At 35.7% G+C, this 17874-nt stretch overlaps 1 protein-coding gene across 2 annotated transcripts in view; it reads right to left on the bottom strand.

Moving 5' to 3' along the window:
* AGMO (alkylglycerol monooxygenase) overlaps positions 1-17874 on the bottom strand; it is a 286481-nt gene that overhangs the window by 167848 nt on the left and 100759 nt on the right. For both annotated transcript variants that reach the window (XM_036010553.1, XM_028525865.2), the window contains exons 4-5: positions 16368-16471; positions 3637-3732 (exon numbers count right to left, since the gene is read on the bottom strand). In XM_036010553.1, the coding sequence (XP_035866446.1) occupies positions 3637-3732; positions 16368-16471 (200 nt within the window). The remainder of the gene's footprint in view (positions 1-3636; positions 3733-16367; positions 16472-17874) is intronic.

Raw genomic sequence — 17874 nt, 5'->3', positions numbered from 1 at the left:
GTTTACGATTAGATCGAGTGTGTTTTCTACAAAATCACCAAGGGAATCTAATAGATAAAAGAAAGCCTGCACTGCAAAGGGTGCAGGAATAAGCGGGTTTTTGCATAGAAATGATGAATCTTGGGCCCTGCCAAACACCGTACACAAAGTTTATTCAAGTATATCATAAACTCTACACAAAATTAAAGTTCAAAGTTTCCAAAATAAATCCTTGGATAATTTCTTTGAGACTTTGTGATAGTCAAAGATTTCTTAGAGAAAATACATACACGTGCACATGCACACACACACACACAAACTCTTCCTAAAGAAAAATGTGATAAATTTAACTTCAAAATTTCTTTTCATCAAAAGTTACCAGAAACAAAATAAAAAGACATGTTACAAAATGGGAGAATATATTTTAAAGTGTATATCTCTGACAAATGACTTATATCTATAATATATAAAGAGTTCCAACAAATAAATTAGGCAAATAACCCAATAAAAATAGATAAGACCTTGGACAGTTTGCTAAAGCAAATATATGAGTGTCGCAATAAATTCATAGAATGCTGCTAAGCAACATTAGTTATTAGAGAAATATTATCACAAGATAGCCTTTCATCCATTAGGATGAGTAAAATTATATTAATATCTCATTCTAATACTCTCAGCTACCACCAATATCCTTCTCAAGAGAAAAATATAGCTGGGTACCCATGTGTACTTCTAGAGACATTTTATACATACATAAATATTTAGTTCATTTTCCTTTTTAACATAATAGTGGCTTATATCATATGTTGTCATGCACATTTACTTATTGGGAGATCTACCTGTATTAGTAGGTAAAGAGAGTTCTCATTTTGTTTGTAACCTCATAATGTTCCAGTTAGGGGCTTCAGTTCAGGACTATTAAAATCATTTAATTATATGGTTCAAATCTTCAATACCAAAGAATTATTTATCTGTTGCATTTCTCTGCCCAGATCATCTGATATGTACATGGACAACATGATGGTTAATTTGAAAAAAATGAAAGGTAACGTTACTGACACTACCGTATTGCATAAATCAGCTCACACACAAATATCATACACTATCTAAAAAAACAGTAACATTCCACCTTATTAAATCAAAAACATGTATTCAATAAAAAGATTTTCTAAATGCCTTGGGTATAATTACAGGGAAAAAGTATGACTACGTGCTACAGATATTTCAAATGAATAAAAAAACAATAAAAAATACAGTCATAAAAATTAAGCAACAGGAGATAGTTTCAAGCAGAATATTTTGCAACTTGCAAAGGAGAGGGAGGAAAGAGTTGCTGTTGTTTCTTCACCAAAGTAACTCAAAAGTAATAAATATTTCATTATAAACCATTTACTTTGTTTTATGACTTATTTTTTTCTCTTATATACAATCTTTCCAAACCATGTTGTTAGGTCCCGCCTCCCCCTCCCCCATTATCTTAACCTGGTTGATTGAAGGGAGTGAACTTTTCTTCACTTTGAGCACATCAGTACCTCCTGAAGGCCAATTTCCCTTCAGAGTGAGAATTGATTTTATGGAGGTCAGCAGAAGTGAAGCAGCTGTATGAATCAAATCTCCATTCAGGAATGCGCAGAGCTCTTTGGCCAGCATTGTCAAGTCTATGGTTTGTATGTTGTTCCTGTGAATGAATCCCCAAGTACGATGCCTGAAATTAAGCAGTGCTCAAGTGGCCTAGAGAGTCATAAAGTGGGTATTTTTTAAACTGAAGTTCATTGTCTTCCATTTTTATTTTATTTTTAAATCTAATGTGTATTAACCCTTGAAAAAATTCTCAAACACATAAGAATATTTTTTAAATAAAGGTTGTGTTCTCCCTGATTCAGCTCTCTATTTCACTTGCCCCTTAGAAGCAGCCACTGTTACAAATCTCTTGGTTTTACTTCCTAAACAATTCTACTATTTGTAAACAAATGGTAGCATGCTGCCCATAACAATAAATGCAATTAAATATACAGTAGCAAAAAAAAATCTTAGAAATATAGTCACACCTAATAATGTAATTTAAAGATCAAAACCTTAATTTCAAAAACTGTGTTTTTTGTTTCCTGTGCAGCTCATCTGTAGTAAGGGCGCCTTGGAGAGCACAGTCAAAAGTACCCTATACAACACAGGTGAGAGGTTCTAATGCCTTGCTTTTGAGCTGGAAGTAAAGCCGCCTGGAGGTTCTGAGCTTAAAAGAAATGCCTCATTGCTGGCTTTCCTCCACTCTCCCTTTCTTTCTGAGCTGGAACTCAAGCCCTGGCTAGCGATCCTCCTAGAGGTACACAGGAAAAGACAGATGTTACTTGGGAACCATTGTTCTGTATCCAAACTAATACCTGACCCGACACACGACATGACCTGGAGCAGAGCTGCTATAAAAATGTAATTCTCCTTTAACCCCTCCATCTAAATCATCAGAAAGCTTCCCTCCACTGATTTAAACAAATTTGGTCTTTGACCCTAGAGTTAGAACTGGTCTCAACAACTCTTTCAGACAGCTGTAGTATTGATGGGTTGATGTACGTCAACAAGCATAAAATTCAACTCTATTTCACAACAGATCTTCAAATAGTACTACGTATGCCCAAAGTCATGGTAGCAGTCTCTTTAGTCCAAGGAAGTCAAGAGCATAAAATGCTGCAGATTCATGAAATAATGCTTTTTGCTGCACCAAGCTTTGGCATCTAACGCAGCTGTGATTTGCGGTATTGTTCAACCAGTTGCAGCACTTGTCAACGTGCTTCCTACAGGACTTCAAAAGCCTTCCAATAAATACCACATGCTTGGAAGGGTTCTCATGTGTGGAAGGAAGGGTTTTTGGGGGCCTGCGATTTTTTTGCTGCTTAACAACCAGATCAGTACAATAGTTCATAAACCAATCAGTTGCTTAATGGTCTTTCTGCAGACATTCAAGTCTGACAATTTGAGATACCACAGAAGACCCAAGAAATTACATTCATTTTTGTGGGGAAAAACCCAACAACATATTGAACACTTTTTAAATAAAATTCAAAGTCTAAAATTAAAGCAAGATTTCTAATAAAAATGTTTTTATAATTTTTTAGGCATTCAAATTTTATCAAGAAATTTTCAAGGGCTTCTCACTCATATATTCTGTAAATATTATATATATTTATATGTGTAACTACACATTTACTAATATATGATAATAAATTACATTAAAATTATATTATAAAAATAAATTTTACTATAAATATTTACATGTAAATATATACTTATAAACATACATAAATTATGTATATAAATTTATGTCTTTATGTTAAAATAAATTTCAACATCTTTTGGCAAGCAATGTTTAATAAACTGTAATACAGGAAGATATTGTATTGAATAAAGTATTAAAAAGTTTTGGTACTTAATAGTTCAAAAAATGGTTTTATTTAATTGGGACCAACTGGCCTCATTGCTTCTTATAAACTCTGCAATATATATTCAGTAAAAAGGAATAAAAATGAACAGATGTTTCTCCTTAAAGAATGCAGACAAAGATTTTCTTACACAATAAATCAGCTGCTAGTGGATTTCCAGGACATTGCTTCAGGCTATTTAGATATAAAACAAAACAAAACAAAACAAAAACCCAAAAGGATTTACCTCGGTGTGGATCCAAAACTGGAAGAGGAGGTTGAACTGAAGATGAATGGCGAACACTGAAGGTGGTACGAAGAGTGCCAGGGGGAGGTAGAATACCTGAAAGACAGCAAACTTTTAAATTTGCACACAGACTTTTTCCTCCGCACAACACATACTATTACTAATGATTCAACATCTGAGTGTACACCTAAGCAAATATATCTTAGTCTTTTGCAAATTTGCCTATTTCTTATATTTTATAGTCATATTCGACTTTGCAACATTAATTCTGCACATGGTGATAAAGCTGCAGACATTAGAGCCAAGTCCACTGGACTTCCATTTTGCACCTAATGCTGCCTAGTTAAAATAGCACCAGTGGTGTGTTATTTCCTTAATCTTGAAAAGGCTGGATGTGTTTCCCGAACTTAAAGAGGTTTTCTATATACACACAAATACTCACTTTCTTTAAGTAAAGGAAGTACAGGATCATGTGTCTTTATACGTTGACAGCTTTCAAACTCTGTATTATAACCTGGCATTCTTAGGAATAAATTGAAATTATAATAAAAAAAGAGTGATTTCATATAAGGAGAGGATAAAATAAATTTCCTCTTTCAAATTTGTTTTTATATGGTTGATTGAGGGCACAATATCTCCTAATTTTTTCAAAGTTAGAAAGGAAGGGGCTATGATATAGTGCCATAGTCAAAACAAATTTTAAAGTTTAATATTTACTAACAGATGGAAATGCATCTGACTTTAAAAAAGAACAACTTATGCTTAAACCACAGAACTGGTTAGAATCAACTAATAAGCAAAATCTGTTGTGTTCTCCTAATGACTTTGATCCCCAAGAGTGGTTTCATGTTTTTTAAAAAAATCATATTAAGGGAAAAACTAAACAACCAAACAAAAATTTTTTAAAAATCTGACTTCCACTTTATATTTTGTGTTTTGTAGAGTTAATGTTTCCAAAATTCTAGATATTTAAATAATATTTGTTCTGAATATTACAATTTTATTTCTATATTGTTTTAAAGTTTTTGTTCTCAATTAGGCCAAATATTACTTCAACAAAATTTAGTAATGTTTACACATTAGAAATTGGATATTTACATAAACTTCTAGGTTTTGTCCCTAATATTAAATTATCAAAGCTCATCTGTAACCACAAACAGTATCAGTTTCATTATTTATAACTATATTATTAAGCGATGAATTAGATTAATGAGCCACAAAGGTATATTGGGCTCTTGTTCAAGATATACACATTAAGCCTTGGTTCCAGTATAGAATCTCTCCATGATATTTATAAAGTTCTTAACCTTCAGTTTCCTCAAATAAATTGTGAAGGGGAAAACCATTTGAAATCTAGCCATCTTTTGATTCCAAAAGATCTGTGATACTGTAGTATAATTTTGTAATGTATTAAAATACTTCCCTTATAAAAGGTTAATAAAGATATTTTAAACACACATATATGACCTATGATATAAGTACTTTGAGTTAAGGAGTGTTTTGGAATCTCTGAGATGTGAATAACAATGTAACATGACTTAACTTGGATGCTTAATAAATACTTCTATTTGGAGAGTTCATAGCAGATGAATATTCATAGTTCATTATAATTCTCCAAAGTATAGAGAAATAGTCCTGTGACATAGTAATAACCCAGGAAATTGGGTTCTATGGTCAAATAATTTGTGAAGTAGAGAGTTAAACAAGAGAAGTTTCTTTACTGCAGAACCTCTCAGAGCCTTTACCATCCTATTGTGAACCGCAAGCCTATTAACCCACAGAATATTCTGTTAATGAGTTTCCTATAGGTCAGACTTTGAAAAAAAATTGAATAAAAACTGTCTCAAATATTACCACTCATTAACATAATGATCTGACAATTAGAAAAATGAACTCAGCATGAATTCCAGAAAATCACATTTCTAATAAGAAAATAAAGAAATAGGTCAGGGGTAAGTCTCATGAATCATATAACATTTAATTTCTTGCTATTAACATAGTACTGTAAAAGCAATTTCTTGATATGATCAAGGCTCTAATTTCTAAAGTTCAAAGCAGCTTAGTAAATGTCCTCCAGTCCTGAGAATTAGCAATCATCTCCTCTACATCCAATCTTTGCATTCCCAAATCCTCTATAATTTTTAAAACCAATTTAAATGCCCATTCCACCAGAAAATCTCAAATGGTACTAATTTGACAGAAGAAAGTCCCCCTTCCTCAACCTTAAAGTCTCAGTACCTGGGCCAAGGGATATTTATTTTATTTACCAAATATATCCATTCCTGCCTTGCATCCAAACCCATGTCATTCTCACTTCAAGGCTCTATGGCCTTAAGTTATACTGTCTACTGTAGGTTTATTTTATTATTTTTTTGATAGAAGTCATATATAACAAGGTCATAAAGAAGAGGAATAACCTAGGCCTGTGTGTGAGGAGGAAATGAGTATAAACCAAGGGGAGACCTCGGGTTAAAGCAGAGGAAAGATGAGTGAGTTTTCTGTTCCTCAAGTGAAAGAGGCAGCCAGAGGTGTTTGAGGGGGCATCACAAAGCAAGGAACAACGTGACACTTAAGGGGGACGATTAAGTATTTCAGCATTGCTGAAGGTGTTGGAGAATGTGGCAAGAGATTGGTTTGGACCACAGCATTCATACATAGGTCTCAGGGAGTCTGTGCACGCCCTTGATATCACCACAAGAAAGTGTGAGCTTGCGTGCATGGGGGAATGTGCAATTTTCTAAAGAAACAGTCTGTAGCTTTGGTCAGAGAGCCTGTGGTGAGATAATTTAGACATCAGTCAAACCAGGGAGAAAAGCCTTTTAATGCCATTCTGAGGAGACTGGATTTATCCTAGGCCACGAGGGAACAGTTAATGTTGTTTTTAAGCTTGTAAGAAATGTAAAAATGAGTTTGAAATTTATTTTAATAGCCCAGTGAAAGATCATGCACATTTAACCACAGCACTTGCCACAGGGATGGAGAGGCAGAATGCACACAAGAGAGCTAAGGATTTGGTAACTAGTTAAATATAGAAGAGCAGAGGGACAAAAGCATATCAGAAGATACCCACATTTTTGGCTTGTCAGGTGATGTTCACCAAGACACTGAACAGGAGGAAGAATAGGTTGTAAAGTTCCACTTAGGAGATGTTTTGTGGAAGTCCTTGAGGGATATCCCAAGGAAGCTGTTGAATAAGCCAACGTATTGTGTGAATATCAACTGGACTAAAAATAACACTGGATTTACGGATCAGTGGGGCAGTTGGCCTGGTATCTACACCTAAGTAAGTTTAAGAATCACTCAAAGAAAATGATGGGATAGAGGCAGAGATTACTTACTTCTTTCTCTCCCTGAGAACAATGAAGGAGAGAGCTGGAAGTATTCCTTAAAATATGTACTAACATGAGAGATATGAATTTATTTATGATGTATTTAGAAGGAGCCATTGAGAGAAAGAGGAACAAATGTCAAAAGTAGCTGATCAGACAAAGTCCAAGAAAAGAACTAAGATGCAAGCAATGTCCCCAACCTAAGGACTAGACCAGCTGCAGAGATGTGAACATTTTCAGTAAAAGCATTCACGAATCTTAATGAGGATATCCAAACAAAAATTGGAGAGATGTGTTTCTCTGTGAAGTTTAAAATGTGCCATTGGCTGACAGAAAAGGGCAGCAGTGGAAAGGAGATCTTGAAGAGACTGGAATTCTGGAAAGGCTTCTCCCAGGTGGGGAGAAGGCTCCCATTTCCAGTTTGGTGAGCAGCACAGACAGCTCAGCTGTGTCTGGAAGCAACACACTAGGGGGCACCATGCTGCCCAGCTGGGGCTGGAGGACACCCATGGCGCTCAGCAGTCAGGGTGTGGGAGGGAAGTAGGTGGTGACCGGATTCAAACAGGGCTCGGGGAGTTCAAAGCAGATGTAACAGAAGGCCAGGGGCTGTTCTTTCCAGAGTCATGGAAATGAAGCCCCTTAGGGTGGAAGAACAAGAAAATAAAACCAGGAAGCTTGAAAAACTGGGAGAAAAAGCAGGGATGGAGAAAGGGGAGCTGTCCATGAGCAAGAAGCTAAGCAAAATGGTTGAAATTAAGTGAATAATTATGTATTTTGCCATATATAATACACACTTTTGTGCCCAAGTTTTTGAGGGAAAAATAAGGATGCCCATTATACATGGGTATGATTATATACCATGGACATAACAATGGGTAAAATAATCCCATGTATAATGCACACAAAACATGCACACACATTATACATAGCAAAATACAGTACTTTAAAAGAAATTTAAAAAATCTGAGCTCCAGGATTCATGTCTTTTTTAATTTTAGTGCAGTAGTTTAACTTAACTAATATCTGCACTTCCATTATTCTAATTTTTTAAATAATGTTACTTTGGGGAAATTTCTTTTTCAGAACTGAGAAACTAAAGTTTGAATAATCAAGTTCACTGCCCCACATTCTATAAGTCTATGTTTACTCATGGCACAGAACCAATCCTCTGGTTGCAGATAGAGAATACTGATCTCTATCCGGAAAACTCATCTTAAATTGCATGTGTGGAATGCGAGCTTTTGTTTCCACTTAGAAAGGACTTATCTCTAAGTATCCAGGCCCATCTTTCTGTTCCCATTTCTATGAGTGTTTCTATTTCCTCTGTTCCCCATTCCACCTTTTCATACACCCTATATGCTAGCCATATGCATACGGTTATACGTTGAATTGTGTCTCTCCAAAAGACATATGAGGCTCTAGACCCCCAGGACCTCACAATGTGACCTTATTTGGAAATAGAATTATGGAGGTAACCAAGTTAAAATGAGGTAATTAGGGTGGGCTCTAATCCATGACTGGTGTCTTTATAAAAATGGGAAATCACACAAAGACAGACACACACACAAGAAAGTCATGTGACAATGAAGGCAGAGATTGGGGTGATGAATCTACAAGCCAAGGAACACGAAAAATTGCCAGCAAACCAGCAAAAGCTACAAGAGAGGCATGGATCTAATCCTTCCTAACAGCCCCTGGAAGGAGCCAACCCTGTGGACACCTTAGTCTCAGATTTCCAGCCTCCAGGCTGTGAGACAATCAGTTTCTCTTGTCACCCAGTTTTTGGCACTTAGTCCTGGCAGCCCCAAAAAGCTAATACACATACCACATACTCTATTTGTCATTATCTAAATCTATCATATTTTTTCACTCTTTTGTGTTTTCACAGACATTCTCCTTCTACATAACGCTTCATTTACAACCCCATCCATCGCAAAATGCTACTCTTCTTGCGAACTGGGGTCAAGCATCATTTCTTCTGTGAGGCTTCCCTTGGTAATGAGAGCAGACACTTCTCTCTAAAGCCTTAACAGCTTGTATTAGGAGGATTCTGACTTGCTCAAATCCCTCCAAGGAAAAAAGTCACCTTAAGAACAGAAGCTCATGTCTTCTCATTATATCCCCAACCTCTGCCACTATGACTGGCTCCCCCAGTCAAGACATCTCTGGGAGGGAAATGACTGAGTGTGCTTCTCAAAATAAGAACAAAAACATGTAAAAGGAGTTGAATATGTTTGCTTAAGTGTACATTGTTTAAAAGTGACAGTAAGATGTTGTTCTTTTGTGCAGAGCCCCTCACTATGACTTCCCTTATTTATCTTCCATAATAAGAACTACAAATGGCTATCGGATTTCTGAAAAAAAAAATCAGAGAATAATTTAATTTTTACCAAATTTCTAAATTTCTTGCTCAGCTACAGAGTAATTTCATCTTCCCGATTCATGCTAGAATCGGGGCTTTGCAACTGGTCGAGATACACATAGGCAAAGGGCTTCCTTCATTTAGTAATGGACATCAGGTTCATCTTATCAGCCGTCTTTGAATGGTGGTTGAGCGAGGCAAAGGCATGCCTGAGAGTTCTGCAAAGTTTTGTTTCTTTACTTCGTGGGGGCTCCAGGTATGTTCTTCTTCTACGACATTAGAGTTATGAGACTTTTATCCCCAGTGCATTTGACTGCATTACATCAAAGTTGTTAGTTTCTTGTGTCTTTATTTGTTCACATTTGTCTTTGTATAACTCCAACTCCCGCATATTGAAAAATAGTCTTTGCTTATGTAGTTTGGCAGGGAGTATGATGTAATAAAAAGATCTGGGATTTCATTAAGCATTCCTCTGTGGTTTTACATGTAATATAAAAACAATATCATACATGTGAATCATACTTGGTATGGTTCAAAGAATTTCCACACTCATTATTTAAGGTGATCTTCAAAATAATAATATGACAGGGCAGAACAAATATTAATTGCCCCATTTCATGGACAAAATCACTGGGATCGAAACACTAACTATTGGTTTAGAGTGGCAAAGCTAGTTAAAAACTAGGCTATGGCTTTAATCCACACGTCTTTATTCTTAATGAATTGCTATCTACTGTTTCTAAATGTAATTAATGTATTTTTAAATTATGCTAAAAATCACTATGTGTTTACATATTCTCTAATTTATAGTATTAAATGTTTTAATAAAGGTTTTCATTAATTGATATTATAACTATATTTCTTTCTTCTCATGGTGATTAAAATTTACCTATTTTTAGATTATTAAGATACTACAAACATAATTTACTATGTTTATTATAATCCCAACCTAGGATACAACACTATTTTAATGATTGAGAGATACTACAAACCTAAAAAAATTACTCATTTAAAAAGTATTTAAATGAATACATTTATCATTTTTTCTTTTTTTTATTGTTGTTGAGTTACAGTTGTCCTGTCTCTTCCCACTTTGCTCACCCCCTCAATCTCCCAGTCCCACAGTCACTCCCACCCCATTGTCCATGCCCATGAGTCCTCTATTAGTGTCCCTTTGCTTGCCCCTTCCCCTTTTTTCCCTGGGGTACCCCTCCACCCTCCCCTTGGGTCACTGTCCATTTGTTCTTTATTTCCAAGTCTCTGTTCTATTTTGCTCATTTCTGTGTTTTGTTGATTAGGTTCCACTTATAGGTGAGATTATATAAAATGTGTCTTTCTCTGCCTGTCTTATTTCACTTAGCATAATGCTCTCCAGTTTCATCCATGCTGTTGCAAATGGTAGGAGTTCCTTTTTCTTTCTGCTAAATAGTATTCCATTGTGCAAATGTACCACAATTAATGAATTTATCATTAATTCCCTATGCTTTCAAGAGAAATACTCAGTTCATTGAATGTAGATAACTTACTATTTCACATTCAGTAGCTTCCTATATGACACATATGTTAAAATATATTTGTTCTTACAGGTAAATAACTCACCTATGCTCTAATTTTGGAGGATCTATTAAATAAAAAATATATAATTGAATGACAGATTTAACTTATTTTATGCATTGTGCCATTATCAGCCTCATATTGGCCTTATCTAGATAACTAACAAAATATTTCCTTTGACAAATGGATTTTTGACAACTATAAACCTTTTACTTCATGTATTTGTGTAATGTATATTTGTGAAACACTGACTGTATCAGGTACTTTATATAAAGCAAAGCACATAGCAGTGAAAAATGGACTCCTTTTAAAGTTTAGAGGCTGGTATAAAAGGCATTATACAAAGTAATATGTACTATAATTGGGACACACAAGTATTTTATGGAACACACAAACAAACAAAAGCAACCTGGACAAAGTGAAAAAGGCGCCTATAGAAAATAGGAATGATTTGAATTTTGAAGAGTATAATAATCAGAGGGAAAGAGGAAGTAATGTTCCAGGCAGCGATAATAGCAACTACAATGAAGTATCAAGGTACTGTGATATACGGACTAAGAAACCGACACAGGAACATTACTATTAACTAAGTGCCCCCAAACTCCACAACTTATTTAGATTTCCCTAGTTGGTTTCTTTTTTCCTAGTGTCCTTTTTCTGTTTTAGGTTTGGTCCAGGGTACCACATTCCAGTTAGTCTTTGTATCTCATAGCTTCCTCCGACCTGGACACTTTCCCAGATGACCCCTTGTGTTATATGACCTTGACACTTTCCAGGATCACTGATTAGGTATTTTGCAGAATGTCCCTCAGTTTGGGTTTGACAGATGTCTTTTCTTTGGTTAGACTGGGGTTAGGATTTTGGTGACAAAGATCACAGAAGTGAAGGCCGTTCTCCTTATATGTCATCAAATGCATGTGATAGGCTATCGAGGGGATATTCTTAACACATTTTATTAAAGGCTAAATGCTACCAACACAACATTTCTGAGGATATTAACTTTGATCTGAGGTTGTTTGCCAAGTTTCTCCACTCTGAAGTTACCCTCCCACCCTACCCCACACCACCTTCTGTCCCTTTTCCATGCTCTTTCTTAATAAAGGGCTTACTAAGCACAGCTCACACTCAAAAGCTAGGGGTAGGGAGGCATTAAGCTCCATTCCCAAAGGAGGGCAGTATGTAGGTATATTATTTTTAATTCTTTAAGGGAATTTGTCTCCCATTTATTTATTTTTTCCAATCATTTATCTATATCAGTATGGACCATTTTAGAAGATATTTGTTTTATACTTTGGTTTAAAACACCACCGTATGTTATATATTTTGTTGTTCAAATTGTTCCAGATTTTGGCCACTGGAAGCTCTTTCAAGTTGGCTCCTATATTCCTTTGACACATCCCATTCTTTTATTTTGCAAGCACTTCTGTAGCTGTGTTTTCAATATGCAATTGCAGCATTAAGGTATTTCATTATAAAGTTGGCAGAAAACAAAATGTTAATCCCGACACTGTTATGTATTACACAATATCCACGGGTCTAGACATATTTTATTATTTGCAAAGTGGAGAGACTATCATGTTTAAGGCATTATATTAATTAAGATGTATAATAAAAGATTGAAAGACCATGCAAAACCAATAAACGTCTCGCTTAAAATGGTACTCAAAATTGCAGCTTTTCTTGGATGAATAATGTTAAATTGAAGCTCAAAATTGGCTTAAAAATGCAAAAAGTATGGCTAGAAGTTCTTGAAATTTGAAATCTTACCTTTCACTACAGTGAACGGCAGGGCACCACCCTACTTCTCACTGTGCTATCAAAGAAAAGGCTGCTGAGCTTAATTTTGTTTTTCATTTCTCAAATCAATTTTACCTCCAATGACATGACCCATTTTTTATTTCTTCTAAAATACACTGTTACCTTAGTAACCGCCAAATTGTAGGCCTGTGTAGCACTGTGGATGAAAAGAACCTTACAAAAGAGTCAAAGAAAATAAAGAGGACCGATGACTGTGCTGTGACTTGACTCTCTAGAAAGACCTACCACAGGCTGTTAACCACCACAGACCCTTAACCCATCTATGCTGTCTTCACACAGATGTAAGCATGCTAGAAAAGAATCCAGGCAGGTTTACAAACCTGAATTTATTTCTTACATGGCAAGTTCTCTGAATCCATCCCACCTGCACCCCCATCCCCACCCCTGCAAAAACTTAGTAGCTTGTGATGCATTCCCAAAGTCCATTTCCTTAACCAGCATATTTTCTCTGTCCTTGGTGACATAACATGAGGTTGCAAGGGATAGTTATACCTGCACTATACAGGTGTGAGCCTGCATTTCGTTTAGATTTCCCCTGTAACTTGGGATGTCTTGACTTAATAGCAGGGAAGGCACAAGTGAAACCAGGGTAAAGGTAAACTGGGGGTAAAATGTTGAACTCGGTCCCACCCAGCAAGGTTCAGGACTATGGGATGTAGTGGGCTTCTCTGAGATGTTTTTGTAGCTTTTAAAATGGATGGTTTAAATATGTTTCCTCCAAGATTTCCTTTAGTTCTGAAATCTATAATGCTCTGATAAAAATTTTCCTCTGATAATTCCCCAGATGATTAATTCGCTAACTGTACTGATTTCCCTAGGTTGACTTGAAATACAGTTGCCTCCTTTCATGGAGCCTTTTTTCCCCAAAATACAACTCTCAGAGGTTTGGGCATTTCCTCAAAATGCAAAAAGAAAGGTATAAATCAAAAAAGAATAAAGATTTTTGAGATTAATATTTTTTTTATTTCAATCATTGTTCAAGTACAGTTTTCTCCCCCCTACTCCCGTTCCAGCCCCTCCACCCAACCCTCCCCCCTTCCCCCCATTACCCCCCACCCCTAGTTTTTGTCCATGTGTCCTCCAAATTTGTTCCTGTAATCCCTACCCATTCCCCCCTGAAATTCCCTCTTCTCTCCCCTCTGGCCACTGTCAGACTATCCCCTATTTCAGTGTCTTTGGTTATATTTTGCTACTTTTTTGTTTTGTTTTGTTTTGTTGTTTAGATTCCTGTTAAAGGTGATATCATGTGGTATTTGTCTTTCACTGCCTGGCTTGTTTCACTTAGCATAATGCTTTCCAGCTCCATCCAAGCTGTTGCAAAGGGTATGAGCTCCTTCTTTCTTTCTGCTGCATAGAATTCCATTGTGTAAATGTACCATAGTTTTTTGATCCATTCATTTACTGATGGGCATCTAGGTTGCTTCCAGCACCTAGCTATTGTAAATTGTGCTGCTATGAACATCGGGGTGCAAAGGTTCTTTTGTATTGGTGTTTTAGTGTTCTTAGGATATAGTCCCAGCAATGGAATTGCTGGGTCGAAAGGCAGATCCATTTTTAGTTTTCTGAGGAAGTTCCAAACTGCTTTCCATAATGGTTGTACCAGTCTGCAGCCCCACCAACAGTGCACTAGGGACCCCCTTTCTCCACATCCTCTCCAACACTTGTTGTTTGAGATTAATATTTGAATAAATATTGTATTCAGCCTATTTTGCAGAGAATAATACAATTTCGTATTAATGCCACTATTTCTTAAAAAAGAAGTGTCCCTTTTTCCATGAGGGGACTGTACTTTCCTTCATCCACTAGAACCCTAGACCAGCCTTGAGCTATGCAGCAATGAAATAGGTAGAATTTTCTTCCACTTTTAATTATCTAGAGTTTTCAGCATGAGCTATTGGAGATGGAAAAATATGTATATATAAACCCTTTTTACAAACCCTTTTTTTCACCCTTATTGCTTAGAGCTGTGTTATGGATTAAACTGTGTGCCTCCAAAATTCATGTGTTGAAATTGTATCCCTTCAGAGCCCAAAATCTTATCCACTAATTCTTCATAATGTGGCCTTATTTGGAAATAGGATCATTGTGGATCAAATTAGTTATAATAAGGTCTTAATGCAGGCAGGTAGGCTCCTAATCCAGTATGACTGGTGTCCATGTAAAAACAGGAGAGATCTGGACACAGACACAGGGAGACGATGATGTGAAGATTGGAGTTTTGCTCCCCAAAGCCAAGAAACTATCAGAACCTAGGAGAGAGGACTAGAATAGCTCCTTCCCTAGAAACTGCAGAGGGACCATGGCACTGTCAATACCTTGATTTTAGACTTGTAGATTTCAGAAATGTGAGACAATACATTTCTGTTGTAAGCAGTCCAGTTGGTGGTACTTTGTTGCAGCTGCCCTAAGAAATTAATACAAGCTATAACACAGGCATATGAATTGGGAGCAGGGGTGGACTTCTTTTAATATTCCTTTCAGCAAATGTATTAGTACCATCACACCTTAAAGATTTGTTTTGCCTATTCTGTTTTAGTTAGAATGCATGCCAGTAAGTATACTTATATCAGTTATGGGGCATTTGGAGTCACATATGGGGCTCAATCACTTACTAGCTGCAGAATTTACCTCACCGATCTTCAGTTTCCTCATATTAGTACCACTAGATCAAGCATGAGATGGGCCTATTTATGCAGATCAAATGAGGTAACATAAGTGAAAAACAATATAGAGGCAATAGAAGGAGATGTAGCATCCAGGTGAAGGTCTGGGAACCTAGGCTGGGCTAAATGTGTTCAAGTTCTATTGCTTCCTTTACTAGTTTTGTGATTAAACTATGGACTCAGTTCCATTAGTTAAAAATGAGAGTTATGCAGTATCTGTATCTTATATTGTCATGAATATCAAATGAGTTAATACATAAAATGGTCTCAGAAGATTATCCAGCACTTGGAAAGTACACAATAAATGGTATCTAAAAGTTGTGCCTTGCAAACTAGAAAGAGCCATACAAATGTTAGATCATTATAATTTATAGTTAGGGAATAATTTATTGATAGATGCACTGACCCATCAATAGCTCAGACTTTCTAGCTCAACATGCATTTTAGCAGCAGTATTTTGGATGGTTAAAAAGAGTTAAAGAAGAGCAATCAGATGAAGGCTATTAACAAGTGGGTCAGCTTCACCCAGTGAATCAGAAGAACCTTAGAACTAGTGACTACTCCTGGTATTCTTAGTCTTGTCATTTTCTTGTGTGAAAATATGGGAGAGCTAAACTTTTTGTTGAGCATTGTACTAATTGCTGTAATATGCAGACAAAAAGCAAAGGGTTTAAGTAGATTGGGCAGCAGCATTCAGAAATAAGAACTATTTTTTAAACTGCTTTTAAAAGTGTCTAATAAAGTCTTGGTTTGCATGTATTTGAATTGAGATGCATCACCTGTCCATCACATCTCTTAGTTGATAGTAAATCAAAATAGACAGTCACTTCAATGGTGAAAGACCATCATTGGAAAGCACAACCTGCTTTTAGTATCTGTCCTTACAGAAGAGAAAGAAGGATTTTAGAAATAACGCCTTATTAGTTTACTCACAGGAAATAGAAACAACTGAGCCTTTAAAAAATGAATTATATAATCATATTTATTCAATTTCATGCAACTTACCCAGGAAGTATATATTTGGAGGACAGATTGTCTCAGTGCAGTGGATAAGTTATAGTCCTCAGAACTGTGGTGTGTTTGGTGTCCAGCCCACATAATATTAACCTCTGCAAAACACATAATTTGAAATGAGCCATGAGAATGAGAACAAAGCAACTTCCATTTTCAGTCATGTATGCTGCTCTGTTGAGTGAGGAAGAAAATCTGGAACATCTCTGAAAAAAGCTAGCCAATATAATTATAATTAAAATAAGCTGCCTAAGATCACTTTTGGAAGCAAGGAGGGTATAAATTATAAACAAATAAAAAGTTGAAGCATAGCCAATAAATATGTATAGTGTATATGATATAATTAAATGCCTCCAGAAAACTGGAATGACTTCCAAAATTTACATTTTGCTAACACATTACAGTATGACAGATCATAAAAGCTAACTGGTATGTTGTAACAATACAGTCAATGAATGGTGATGATTTTTCAGTATGTGATAACATAGTTCTAATTAAAGAAGAATACACTGATGGGAGAAATTGCTGCCTAAATTTTGGAGTAATATATTACATAATATTCTTTCCTGATAGCATTTTTAAGAAATCTCAAAGCCTATCTATTAAAATAAGTTGCAAGGAAGAATAAATTTGCTCCTCAGATTTAAGGTCCTTCATAATGTATTACAGTTCACATCCACCCCCAGAAACAGGTGCTTATGTTTTCTACAACAAACAGGCTGCTGGAACGATCCCCTCAGTAGATGGCATAGAAGAGAAGGAGCCCATGTTTTGCACTCTGTCAGTGTTTTCCACTTCCTACCTGAACTACAGATCAAAATGCCTCATTATACTATATTCCATTTTCAAAAATTATATTCGTAGCTAAACTAACTTATACTTTGTTCTTTGCTATGAATACAGGAGATAGAATGAACCATGGGATATGGTCATTATATGTCTGTCAGTGTAGATTAGAAATTAAATCTTTGAGGTTTGGATTCATGGGAACTAAATAGTGAACCTAAGAGTGAAAATTTGGGGTTATTTTTCTTTGAAGTTGCCATATACTGACTGTCAAAATTTATGGCACAAAGCAGAATAATTTCTTATAAGTTTTAATAAAAATTATAGGTATATAAAAATATGTGCATATATTATACATGTGCATGCAATATATGTCATATGCATACATTACATAGTATACAGTGTATGTATATATTTAATATGTGTGTATATAATAATTTAATACATATACATATATATTTGATCTGGGCGGACTTCTTGGCCATTCATGTAGGAGATGAAACCTCTCCAAATAATCCGTGTAGGGAGTGACCACACAAAATTTGCAAAAGGGTTTTGGTAAACAAGTGATAGCTCAGAGATAAAAGAAGGACTAATTTTTGTGAGGAGAACATTATGAACAGGATTATGAAATAATAGCCCTATTGAAAGTCATTTTTATTAAAGTTATGTACTTGCAAGTATATTTATAAACCATCAGTTTATACGTAACTTA

Source organism: Phyllostomus discolor, chromosome 10 (assembly GCF_004126475.2).
Source record: "Phyllostomus discolor isolate MPI-MPIP mPhyDis1 chromosome 10, mPhyDis1.pri.v3, whole genome shotgun sequence".
In the NCBI taxonomy this organism is placed as follows: domain Eukaryota; kingdom Metazoa; phylum Chordata; class Mammalia; order Chiroptera; family Phyllostomidae; genus Phyllostomus; species Phyllostomus discolor.
This window is presented reverse-complemented; position numbering and strand designations above follow the sequence as displayed.